The sequence below is a fragment of the Balaenoptera physalus genome (genome assembly GCF_965194825.1).
Source record: "Balaenoptera physalus genome assembly, chromosome: 15".
Taxonomy (NCBI): Eukaryota; Metazoa; Chordata; class Mammalia; order Artiodactyla; family Balaenopteridae; genus Balaenoptera; species Balaenoptera physalus.
The window spans coordinates 59,431,740-59,444,558 of record NC_138894.1 but is presented as its reverse complement, the minus strand read 5'-3'; the positions used below and the strand labels follow the sequence as shown (position 1 = coordinate 59,444,558).

At 37.1% G+C, this 12,819-nt stretch overlaps 2 protein-coding genes across 9 annotated transcripts in view; one reads left to right on the top strand and one right to left on the bottom strand.

Moving 5' to 3' along the window:
* PIGF (phosphatidylinositol glycan anchor biosynthesis class F) overlaps positions 1–6,096 on the bottom strand; it is a 40,298-nt gene extending 34,202 nt beyond the window's left edge. For 2 of the 6 annotated variants that reach the window (XM_082427846.1, XM_082427845.1), the window contains exons 1-4: positions 5,485–6,096; positions 4,049–4,297; positions 2,551–2,642; positions 1,198–1,314 (exon numbers count right to left, since the gene is read on the bottom strand). In XM_082427846.1, the coding sequence (XP_082283972.1) occupies positions 1,198–1,314; positions 2,551–2,642; positions 4,049–4,297; positions 5,485–5,757 (731 nt within the window). In that variant the 5' untranslated portion in view covers positions 5,758–6,096. The remainder of the gene's footprint in view (positions 1–1,197; positions 1,315–2,550; positions 2,643–4,048; positions 4,298–5,484) is intronic. The other 4 variants (XR_014254293.1, XM_082427848.1, XM_082427847.1 and 1 more) reach the window with 4 other exon arrangements.
* Positions 6,097–6,178: 82 nt separating this feature from the next.
* Positions 6,179–12,819, top strand: part of CRIPT (CXXC repeat containing interactor of PDZ3 domain) — a 32,158-nt gene continuing 25,517 nt past the window's right edge. Inside the window, exons 1-4 of one of the 3 annotated variants that reach the window (XM_082427812.1) lie at positions 6,338–6,485; positions 8,494–8,559; positions 9,314–9,368; positions 12,531–12,634. In XM_082427812.1, the coding sequence (XP_082283938.1) occupies positions 6,470–6,485; positions 8,494–8,559; positions 9,314–9,368; positions 12,531–12,634 (241 nt within the window). In that variant the 5' untranslated portion in view covers positions 6,338–6,469. Of the gene's footprint in view, positions 6,486–8,493; positions 8,560–9,313; positions 9,369–12,530; positions 12,635–12,819 lie in introns of all 3 variants that reach the window. The other 2 variants (XM_082427813.1, XM_082427811.1) reach the window with 2 other exon arrangements.

The window sequence follows — 12,819 nt, the reverse complement described above, 5'->3', positions numbered from 1 at the left end:
AGTAACAATGTGGGAAAAAGTGTTCAATGTGACACTTTTGTTTTCTTGAGACTTTATGAACACTAGAAGATGGTTCTGAAGGGGAACAAACAAACATTTCAAAAGGAAAAAGTCAGTAATTTATGGAGGCTAGCTACCCAGCAAGCATACTCTACTCCACTTGGGCTGTTCTCTTCCAAATCACACAAAAATACCATGTTCATTTCAGTTTCTATAGTTTCATTCATCCCGCTAGCGCGGGGTGCCTCCTCTTCCCACTTAAGTCTTACCAGATCTCTTACTCCTGATCCAAGTCCTTCATAGATCATCCCCCCATCCAGCTCATTCTTCAGTGGTCTCCTACCCTACTGAGTTCCTAAAACTTCATTGTTCGAGTTACACAAATTTAGTCTTATGTTTTTGTTCATCTCATCCTTGCCCCTTGAATGTCCAAGATCCTCATGGAGAGAAGCACAGCTAATACAACAGACTCCACACAGAGTTTGCATAACATAGAGCACAGAGTTAAGGGCTCAAGAAGTTTTTGCTGCTGGGTGATAAACAAGACAAAATCATGGGCACCAAATAACTTTCTAGTTTTCTTAGTTATAACTCAACCATTTCTGATACAAATGATTTCACTGCCTTTCAAGAAGCTAAAATTTTAACTTAACGATGCTGAAAATACATACAGCTGCTAAGGGAATAAAATCCTGTAAAATCTGCACTCGGATGTCTCACCGCAAAAGAGGCTGAACAAGAAACTATAGTTGTTCCAATAAACATTTTTAGATGGTGAACCCCAATTCTACATTATAAGATGTACGGAAGCAATTTGATCTGCAGCAATTTTATCACAGTGATAAATCACCCCCGAGGAGTGGTTTTCAAAGTTTTCTTTTGGTAACAGAAACCTTTTTTCAAGCAAAAGGCTAAGTGGAATTCTACCATACAAAAATAAAAAAAAAAAAGCAGAGCTGATCTTGCTAACGTGGAGGGAGAGGCCTATAGTTCTGCCTGCTTGGGTCTCCCTCGAGTGCATGCCACCCTTCCCTGGCCCCAGTCCCCAGCTGCAGTGGGCCCTTACAGCATCACCAAGAACGATACAGTGCTGAGAAACACTCAAGGAACAATCAGCAAGCTGCCATGAATAGAAAAGTACCTCATTAATTTTTTTTTTAATTTCAAACATCACTAGAATATAAAATTAAAACTTACCCATTTCTACTGAAAACTCTTAGCCATGCTTTGAAGTTTGGTCCTAACAAACATAAACAAGGTACAGTAGTAAAAGTGGACAAAGTAACTGCGAGTAAAAATGTTTCCAACGCCAACCTAGAAAAAAAACACTGTATTAATTTTTTTTAAAGTGTTAAAGGTGCATGTACACACACATGCATAATCTTTTTTACTTAAATAGATTTAGTATAAAACTATTTTCTTACACTTAGAAAGGTAACATGAGCCTTACCAAAACGATGACTATAAGAAATGTTACTACCAAAATGCAAGCTATAAAAAACAATCTAGCAAATATTTGGCTTTGATGATAGAGTTCAGAAGTGTTAAATGCCATACGATACTGAGACTGTCCATTGCAAGAAAACCCATTTCTAGATCATTAACTTTTTCCTCAATAGTCTCTGGAACTTTCTCTGCAATCCGTGGTTCAAATTTAGCTTATATCGGAACCACTTGGAGAACTAGGTAAATTTGTTTCTGACTAAGGACTGAGAATTTGCATTTCGATAAAATGCTGATGTTGTAGGTTTTAGAACCACACTTGGAAACCCACTGCTCCAGACATTCATTCTACTCTAAAACGGATTACAGAGAAATTATCATTTCCCATTACAAAGGTCTTGTCCTCCCAACTCTAGAAAATAATTACCTGTTAATCTAGTATGTGTATATATAACCAGGTATATATATATATGTAAAACTATATATATATAGCTATGTGTGTGTGTGTGTGTGTATATGTATTGCATCACTCATTTCAACATGATCATTTATCACTGCTAAACTGAACTTTCCCAAACTATAATGGAACATTATATAAGACATATTAATGAATTTGGCTTTCACTAATTCAAAATTGTTCAGTTTTGAAAAGGTGTTGAGTTAAATTTTACCTTTAAACTATAAACATTAGCTTTTATGTAATTAAATACAAGAATCTATTGACTTTTCTTAAGAAAACAAACTCTTTTCAAGCACTTCAGAATCACATTTACTATTTATAACTAATTTATATGTATCATTATAGTCAGTTTCCTTAGAGGTTCTAAGGGTCACACACCTATTGGTATATGACAGTTTCTCATCTACCTCCCCCTTTAAGCAACTGTGTGACAAAAGGCTATGTAATAGAAGCATTTAATGAATTAAGTTATTCCATTGTCTTTTAAAAAAATAACACTGCCAAGGGCAATGATGTCAGTATCTTTCTGTGATCCACTGATTAAACACACCATGTTTTTTCTCTAATCACCAATAGAATTAGCACTTGGTTTAATAAATGACCGTTTTAAAATATAGTTGGCTTAAGGTAAAAAATTTCAGACTTACTCTATTAGTGGTGCTCCATATAGAACAAAAATTACATGAAAGGAGAAACAAGACATAAGAAAGTAGATACAGCATTTCAAAAATCTGGTTACCTAAAAAAGAAATGAATAACTTAAAGAATCAAGAGAATGACTAAAGGACAGCAAACGTTTTGATTTTATCTACAAATACAACTTAGTCCTATAATGTGTGAAACAGCTGAATATTCTTTGGATCTGCTCCTGAAGTCAGATCACATGTTCTTTGTACAGCACTGTAAAAAAGCCACAAGACAAAAATCGACCCCCATGTTCCACTCACCTAACCAACAGTAGAATCAGAAAATGTTTTTGTTTCTATGCTAAGTACTGAACTATGTTGTTAATCAGTATTTATGAAATATTTACCAATAAGTGTGCTAGGATACAAAAAAACACAAACACAGTCCTTCTTGTGTGATGATACATGAAATATTTATAGAAAATAATGATTATAATAATTTTTTTTCATTTTAAAACAAAATTCCTAGGAAAATTGGACCAAAAAAAAGCACAATATTAAATAATTCCCCAAATCATATTCATGTTACTGTATGATCCACATAAAAAAAGACCTGCATGTCTGCAAATCAGTGTGTGGGACCTACTTGATTTCGAGCTCAAGATCTAATAATAAAACACACAATGAGTGTTTTAAATCATAGGGCAGTAAATATGTTTTAAATTACCTAATAAAGAACATACACATAGTATTGAATAATGTTAAGTGAGGACTTTATTAATTTTAATAATAGTCAAGTGTTACACTGTAGTGAATATTCCAGAAAATAGATTCCAATGTCTGAAAACTTCAACTACTATTTAGTCAAGGAAGGCCAAGCTTGAAACAAGAGCTTATTTTGTAATTTCTGAAAAACCCATTGTGTCTTTCAGAAATGCAAAAGATGAATGAAAATAAACTGAAATGTCTTATAAAGTAAGATTTAAAGGTGTGATTGCTACATTTATATTTATATATATTGCTACATTGAAGATATATTTATCTTCAATGATGACATAAAACATGACTATATAGGTTCACAATGCTATGATATTCAATTAATACATGGCAAGAATCTATCAAACATTGTGGACAGTCTTCCAGCAAGCAATAGGCTACTGACTAGAAAAAAAAAAAATCAGCTTCTTTTTTTTTTTTTTTTTTCACACACACACACTGTATTTTATTTTTACAAGAGATAAATAGACTGACACCAAGCATTGTACATGGATGACCACAACAAAAGCAACAATGATTGCAATTACCAAACATGAAACACACTCATACTATGTCATAATATTGACATTCAGTCCAGTAATCCTCCACTGTAACAGCTCCTTTACTTTGCAGTGAAAATTGAAAAATCAGCTTCTTTATTCACTGTAAATAACCCAATAAGTACTTGACTAATACTTTATCCATCCAGTAAAAAAAAACATTACCTATATCGAAAAATCAGTTGTCAAGAAATAAGCCTTACCTTGTATGATAATGAACTTCTTTTAGAGGATGCATTTGGTTTCACTACTAAATACAATACTAAATTGACGGCAGTTACAGAAACAGAACAGATGCACAACCATGTCAAGTGTGTTTCCAGTACTGAGAAGTTCTCCAAGAAGAATGATGGAATGAAGATGCTTAGGATAATTGAAGATATGCATAATAAATGGACATACAGTAGTCTCTTGATGTCAGTATCTTTCATGGTGTTTTCTTGAGTGGCTATCTAATGAAAAACAAATTAAGAAAAGAGCATAGGCAATAATGACTTTTTCCATTGTCCTAAATGCTCCAACGTCTAAAATCAAGCCATGAACCAAAGTCAATTTTCTATGGGCAATAATGTCTTAGTGTTAGAATATAGGAAGATGCATATGTGTAAAAACTAATAGACTAATATAGTATAAACACCTACCTCTCAGAGCCTGAAAAAGGACAAATTTACTAATTTCTTAAATATTTGTGTCTAGTTCTGTAAAACAGTCATGTGCTAGGACTAATTAAGCGATTCAGCTTTTTTTCTTTTTGCCAAAATCAGAGGTGAAAACAAACAGCATGTGTTAATGATTTGCCCTGTTGGAAATATAAGCGATGCTTTCTAGAAACCCCTTAATACAATTTGGCTGAACTGCTAGCATTTTTTATCATTATGGACCCTTATCTAACATCACAGTAGTTCACATTTTCTAACAAATGCCAAGTAACACCAGGTACATACTGGAACACTCAAATGGTGGCCAGTGTTACCAAGAAGCTTCAAAGAACATTATGCTAAACTAAGGAGTCCCAGTGCTGCAAAAATACCAAAATGACAATGTCAGTTACAGCTGCCAGATTCCAATCAAAAGTAGAGCATGAATGGAAGGTGGAAAAATATTTACGTTCTGTCTCTCTCTCTCTCTCTCTCTCTATATATATAAAACATGTTATTTTATATATGTATTTACAAATTACCTAACAGATAGCTTATACATAGTATTGACTAATGTTAAGTAAGGACTTTATTAAAGTAGTAGTCCACATGTTACACTGTGGTTAATATTCCAGAAAAAAAAAATATATATATATATGTGTATATTTTATAGACACACACAGGGCGCCCACTGGGGCAAAGGGGCGAATCCACGCCTTATACTAACACTCTCCTCGTTTAATTCACACTGTATTTTTACAAGGCAAACACTTTACTGATAAGGAAACAGGCTAAGACAGATTAGGAAACACTCCAAGGTCCCAACCTCCCAAGTGCTGAAGCCATTTCAAAACCTAGCCTCTTTGATACAAAGATACGCACTAGGGGGTCGAGAAAAGAGTGCATGGCAAGAAAGGAGAAAGGAAATGTTTCTCACAGGTCCTAGCCTCAGCTGAGGGGCTGGGAAGGGAATCCAGAATATATTCTCTCAATAGACACACCTTCAGATATTTTTCTGGGCCACCCTCAGAATCGCAACTGACAGAAGCAGATCTGGACCTAAGACAGTGAGTGGTACCCAAAGTCGGATGCTTGCTGAATGACTGAATGAATGAACGAACGAACGAAGAGTTGGTCCAGTGTTGCCCCTCCTGAGAAACCAGCCCTGTGTTAGGCCCTGGCGAGCCCAGGAGGACTCCTGTCAGGTGCCTCCTCGGGTGGCCAGGGCCCCGGCCTCCACGGTCTGACCTGGCCCGAGTCCTCAAGCCTTGCATCGGGAGAGAAGGCTCTTCTGAGCGGCTCCTAGAGGAGCCTTCGCGGGAATCGGGGACCTTAACCTGCAGCTCCAACCCAAAGTGGGTCGCTCCGAACTCTGCCCAAGCCTCAGCCGACGGGAGTGTGGGCAACGAGGGACGAATTGAGAAGCATAATCAAAGAGCACAAGCGTGGACACCGAGAGAAAAGAAGGGACAGACACAGAAAGTCGGATCCGAAAGAGGCCAGTCCATTAGGGCAGCCCCTGGGTCACGCAGGAAGGGCGGCGCTGGAGGGGCCGGCAGGCGCGGACCGGCCGGGGGCCGAGATTCCCGGCCAGTTGGGCAGCTGGCGGAAGTGGCTTGCAGCGCCGGGAGGCTCGCGCTGGGCTTACCTAACTCTCCCGCCCGCGGAAGAGAACGGAGGGTTACTACCTCCCACCATCAGGCGTGACTGGGAATCCTGTGCTTCGCGCAGGCGCAGGCCTGTGGGGAGGAGACCCAAGGCCTCACAGCCAATCGCAGAAGTGGAGAGGCGGGCCAAGAAGGCAGCCCCGCCTCCCCACTCGCGTTTATTCCTCCCGCGGCTTTCCAGGTGTAGGATAGGCGGGGCGGAGGGCGGAAGGGCCGGAAGTGGATTTTCGTAACCCGGAAGGGGAGTGCTTCCCTGGCTGTTTTGTTAACGTCTTCCAGCTGCCTCTCGTCCTGCGGCTGAGGGAATCGTCGCGGAAGGATGGTGTGCGAAAAATGTGAGTTAAGGAGACTCTTCTGCGGGAGAAGGAGGCTGGGAGAACCTAACTGGAGTTCCCCGGGAACTCTGCTCTTTCTTTGTTTTTCCTTCGGCCACAGGTCCTTGATTCTAGCCTCTGTCCTCCTATCCTGCCCTTTGACCATTCCTGCCCTCCCCAACGACCGTATCGTCCTGTATTTGCATTCAGAGTGGTCTCAGTTTTGCACCTCTTTGTCTATTTCCGTTGCTTCCCATCAACCCCGGCTGTCATCCTGTACTGCTTCTTGACGGGCTTCCTCCCTTCACAGACCCGCCGGGTTGGAATGGATCTTAAAAGTCACTTCCACAGCATCTAGAGTTGCTGGATTTAGCAAATAAAAGTACCGGACGCCCAGTTAAATTTGAATGTCAGGAAAACAACAAATAATTTTTAGTGTAAGTATGTCCTATGCAATATTTGAGACTTGGCTCTGTTTGCTGCTCCTCACTACTGTAAGTGCTTTGTCCCAAACTACGCACTTTTAGGACACTCTTTACTAAAAAAAAAAAAAAAGTATTCATTGTTTATATGAAATTTAAATCTAACTGGGTGTCCTGTATTTTATCTAACAAACCTAAGTCAGTATCCCATCCAATGGCTTAAATGCTCTTTGCATGAATGCATAGAGGATTGAGGCACAGGAGTAGGAGAATCTCACCACCTTCAAAGCAGTTTGTGTAGATTTCACTGGCTTTTAGAAAAGGCTTTCCTCCTTATAGTTGCCATTCAGTGATTCTAATGCCAACCCTTGAGATTTCTAGAAAATATCTTATAATTTTCTGACCTCACAAACTGATTATGTGTTTTAAAAGAGCTGTCATATCCCCAAATCCCTTTTTCCTACAGCTAGATATGTCTGACTCTTCTGTGACAATTTCAAGTCCTCTTATCCTGATAATTATCTAATTAACGTGATCCACTTTGTTTATATCCCTATAGTATATAAAACTTTGAACACAGATGCCCTTGAGTTTGAATCACAGTTTTTATATTAAGTGAAAGAATGACCATGGATGGTTACTTGAATAAATTCTCCGGGTGCAGAGAATAATTTGGGATTTCTATATTTGGAACCTGGCATTCAGGAGGACCCTCCTCAATGAGGCCTCAGCTTACCTTTTTAACTGCATTTTCACTGACCCTTACCCTTTCCACTTCAGCCAAACCAAACAATATTTTGCCCATATGTACCCTGAGTTTTCAGTGCCTTTCCGCAGGATGTGTCCCTTATCCAGTTTACCTTCATCCTCTTTTCTCCTCTTTCTTCACAGTCTCATTGCCACTAACCCTCTCTATTGCCTTCCCCACAAAGCTTCACTGGATTTCCCTAGCCAAGGTTATTTCTTCCTCCATGGAATTTCTCCTAGTACTTGAGCTCTCAATTGTCATACTATTTACTTTCCAGCTTATATTTTAGTTGAATAATTCTTAACTTTTTTTTTTTTTTGGTTCTCTGAGCCCTTTGAGAATGTGATGAAAGCTGTAGACTTAACATAATCTATTAAAAAATGGATATACAAAAGGTTTGTGTACAATTTAATCTTGTTCATATATCTCCTAAGGTCTACCTGTGAAACTCAGGTTAAGGACCACTATTAGAGAAATCAGTGTGCTATAAATTCCTTGAAATCTAGAGCTTTATCTAATTCATTTTATTTTTATCTGTACTTTGTACACTGGCTTATATATCAGAGATGCTTAGTAAATATTTATGGAATGAATAGATTTATCAGATTTGTTTAAAGGCTACATGTACAGAGGAAGCCTATTATAAGCCATACTATTATCCACAAATTTTACTGAAGAATCAGTTATCCATTGCCCACAGTTAATATCTTAAGTCTCAGTTCACTGGCCCTGACCCCAGCATTAACAGGCTTGTATGTAATATGACTGGCGATGCCATTGGGAACTTTAGGCACAATGTAGTGTATTTATTAAATAGTAAACACTAATCCCCCTTACTTTTACTGTCTTGTTACAACAGGTGAAAAGAAACTTGGTACTGTTATCACTCCAGATACATGGAAAGCTGGTGCAAGGAATACCACAGGTATTTTTCCTTTTAGAGCATGGAAACTGAATCAGATACTTCCTGTGAATAATGTTTTCACTTTTACATTATTTGTAAAATATGTTGTTATGTGTACAATGTATTTTATCTGTTAAACATTAAGGAATACTAGATACCCCAACAATTTAATATCTTTTCTATTTAGTTCTCTCAGTGACATGTCAGGGTTCCTAATTTGATAGGCAGGAGATAGCAAAATATTTAAATGATTTTTAAGCAATGCGTATATCACAGTAATTGATTTGATTCAGCTTAATTAGGGTTAGTATTGAAAGCTCCCTCTCCTCTCCTGATTTTTATATTCTTGAACAAATTATTTAAATGTTTTCACTTTCATAATCATTAAATACAGTGAAGATGTTTTCAAAGGGAAGAAAAAGAAACATTTTTACTGTATTCAAGATCAATGGCACCAAAGTAGCGGCATCTAGATTTTACATTAGATAGAGTAAATATAGACCCATTCCTAAAGTCCTACTTTGAGTCTGAGAAATAAAATGATTGCCTTTTATCCAAATTTTTATTTTCCTAGTAAATAATTGTGTTTTTTTTTTAAGTAGTGTCTTTGAAACCTGGCTACTAAATGAAATTTTTTAAAATTTTGATATAGGCTAGTCTATTGGTAGGAGGTCAAAAAATGAACTTTGTAACTAATTGTTAAGTGTTTCATGTATGTGTCATGTGTGAAATGTGTAGACATAACACACTAAAATACATGTATATTTCAATGCAGAAAGTGGTGGAAGAAAGCTGAATGAAAATAAAGCTTTGACCTCAAAAAAAGCAAGGTAGGTATAAGAGCATCTATAAAGCAGTCAAATAAATTTCCACTCTTTTTAATATTAAGTGTATTGGAATGAATTTGCTTTGCCTCATTCTGTTGTGATAAAACATAGAGTTAGATAGTTCCAAGCATGCATAACCAAGCTGTCTGTTATAACCTGCTGATTTCACCCTGTTCATTTTTACTGTATCAATATATAAAGATATTATATATTATTTTTGTAATTTCACCAGAAAGCATGACTTATTTTTTCTAGTTCTTAATTTTCCTGCAAATCAGAGGCCGCAGAGAAATGTGGACAGGTCATGAGCTCTGGAGTCAGACCTAAATTTGAATCTAGATTTTGTTACTGTCTAGCTCTGTAACCTTAAGCAAGTTAAACCAGTTCTTAACTTTTCTGAACGTTACTTTTTCACCTAGGAATGGAGATAAAAATGTCTCCCACCATAAAAACGATTTTTGACACCATGCTCTGTTATATCCAGTCTTAAAAATTCCATGAATCCTTCCAGCTGCCATCCCATTTCCTTGCGTCCTTTTACAGAAAAAGTTTTCAAAAGCCTTATCTAAATAGTACTTTCTCATTGTCCTTAAGTTCTATTCACTCCTTCAGCCACTCTAGTCAGGCCTCCATCTCCACCACACTCCTAAACCTACTCTTGTCAAGATCACACGTGACCTTTAAAACTGATGGCTACTTCTCTGTTCTTACCTTACTTAACCTTTCGAAAACTCTCTCTTTTTTGCAACCCTTTATTCTCTTGGCTTTGAGATACTACACTCTCCTTTCCTCTTAACTCACTAGCTGTTCCTTCTCAATTGAGTGCTTCTGGTCTCAATCCTAGACCTGTTTTTTTTCTATTTATAAATTTATGATCTCTCCTCAAGTGACTTTAGTCCAATGGCTTTAAATTCAAACTGTATGTTAATGAATTCCACATGTATATCTCAGTCCTGACTTTTCTGAGCTCCAAACATATATCCAGTTGCTTCCTTGACTTTTCCAATTTGATGTCTGACAGGCAACCTCTTTTTCCTTCAGTCAAATCATAGTCTTCTCATCATTGCTCTATGGTCCGAGCTAGCTGTGCAAAACTGGAATCCCTCACTGATTTCTTAATTTCCCTCACTTCCCATATCCACCAGCGAGTTCTTTGGCTGTACTACCAAAATATAGCCTGAATACACCTGCTTCTGTTCATCTCACTGCTATTACCCTCTTCTAAACCATCATTGTTTCTTACTTGGGTATTCTAATAACTTTGTCTCCCTGCTTCCTCTTTGGTTCCCTATAGTTCATTCTCTTAATAACCAGGGTGGTCCTTTAAAGGGCATGTAACTCCTTTGCTCAAAACCTTGCATTGGTTTTCTTTTTACATTGAATAAAAGCTAGGTCCCATACCATGTTCTTACAGGGTCTTCTGTGATCTGGCCCCTCCTACCTCTCTCACTTCCTATTGTGCCAACTCCTGCATCAGATATGCCAAGCCCACTCCCATTGGAAGAGGTTTGTGCTTACTACTCCCTCTTCCTAGAATGCATCGCTAAGAGCTTACATAGCTGGCTCTTTCTTGTTACTTGGGTCTCAGCTGAAATGTCACCTCCTCAGAGAGGTCCCTAACCAGCATCTAAACTAATGTCTTCCTTCCTTCCCCTCATGTCCACCACAGTATCCTCTCTGAATTTTCTCTACAACAGGTATTACTATCTTAAAAGTGTGGTTGTTTTCTTATTACCTGTCTCCTCTCACTAGAATGTCAGCTTGATGAGGGCAGAGGCTTTGTCTGTCAAGTTCATCTTTGGTATTTAATAATAATAATAAAGCTTTTAATACGTAAAGTGCCCGACACATAAAGGTGCGTATTAAATAGTGGGTATGAAATAGCATGATAGACTTAAACTTCAGTGCATTGTCACATTATGTACTGTTGACTGACTTATTGATGTCTTCTAAGACCATGCAGTTATTATTGACCAAGTTGTTATTTTTTACAGAGTGTATAGTTTTAAGTACTTCCAGTTCCTTTATGCTCCCAAACTTACTTCAGTGTCATTAATAAGTAGCTATTACTTTTGGGTATTTTAAATATCTCACTTTGGAAAGTGTACGTAAGATTTCTGAGACATTAAAATGTACATTTTAGAATAAAATATGGTTTTAAGAAAAAGTAATCTCTAGACATGTAGGTCCAAACAAATTGAGCTTATTATTAAAAGGAAGAATAGTGTCCACTCTTAACTTCTCTTGTGGGAAGTAAAGTGACATTCTTTTGGATTTGGAAAAATTAACCTTTAAAAATGAGCTGTTGTATCATACCCAAGAGAAGAAACCAGGTCTAGGACAGTGTTGGTATTCAGTATATGAGTACGGTTACAAAAAGTTATTGCCAATTTAATGGGAAGTATTTCCTCTAAAGTTATATTGCCCTCCAGTCACTGTAAGGTCACATTTTTTTTAGTAGAAACTTTTTTATCCAAAGGGATTGCATCAGTTAATTGAAAATGTCCGTTAAAGTGGGCAATCATTAAAAGATACACATACCTTATTTTAAGTCAAAGCACGTAACTGTACATGCATTCATCAGTCATTTGGCATTGAGACAAGGCTTTTTGAATGAGTCTACTTTATAATTTTCCTTACATAAATCATAACCAGAATATATATTTCCAGTATCTTTAAGGTAGAGCAAGAACTGACACTTGTAAAGTACCAAGTCCTTCCACTTAGGGTTTTTCCTCAATTTTTAAGTTTTCTTACCCATGCCTAATTCCATAGCAGTTTTAATGATTCACACTTACCTGGTCATCCTAAAGTATTCACTTAGTTTTTAATAGAATCAGTCACTCTTTTTGTACTCTCATTTCATGAGTTTCCATAATATTTAATTATATCACATGAATAGATTGACAAATACAACTGTTATAAACAGGTTTGGGATTAAGTACAGCTGACTCTTTACAAGCATACAGCTTACATGGGAGGGGCAGAAGTGTGGGGACATATTAAGAGAGTAGCCAGTTAGAAGAGTGCTATGCCTATCAACTGTGGAGCTTGATAGAGGGAACAGAGAGCATGAATTAATCACATTTGTTACTTAAGTGAGGTTATTTAAGAGTATTTCTATTGTATTGTACATTTTTCTTTCTTTAAAAAAAAAATCTCTAGATTTGATCCATATGGAAAGAATAAGTTCTCCACTTGCAGAATTTGTAAAAGTTCTGTGCACCAGCCAGGTTCTCATTACTGCCAGGGCTGTGCCTACAAAAAGGGTAAGTTTCCTTTAATACCATTTTTGAATTCATATCAAACCTACTTCTTTTGATACTGATTTGGATAACATAGTAAAGGAGTAGCCCTTCATAAATTAGTCAAATGGTCTTTTTTCTAAGGCAAAGTAAACTTAGAACTTGTCATAGTTAAAAGTATATATTTTCTTTTTTTCTTTTCTGATGCT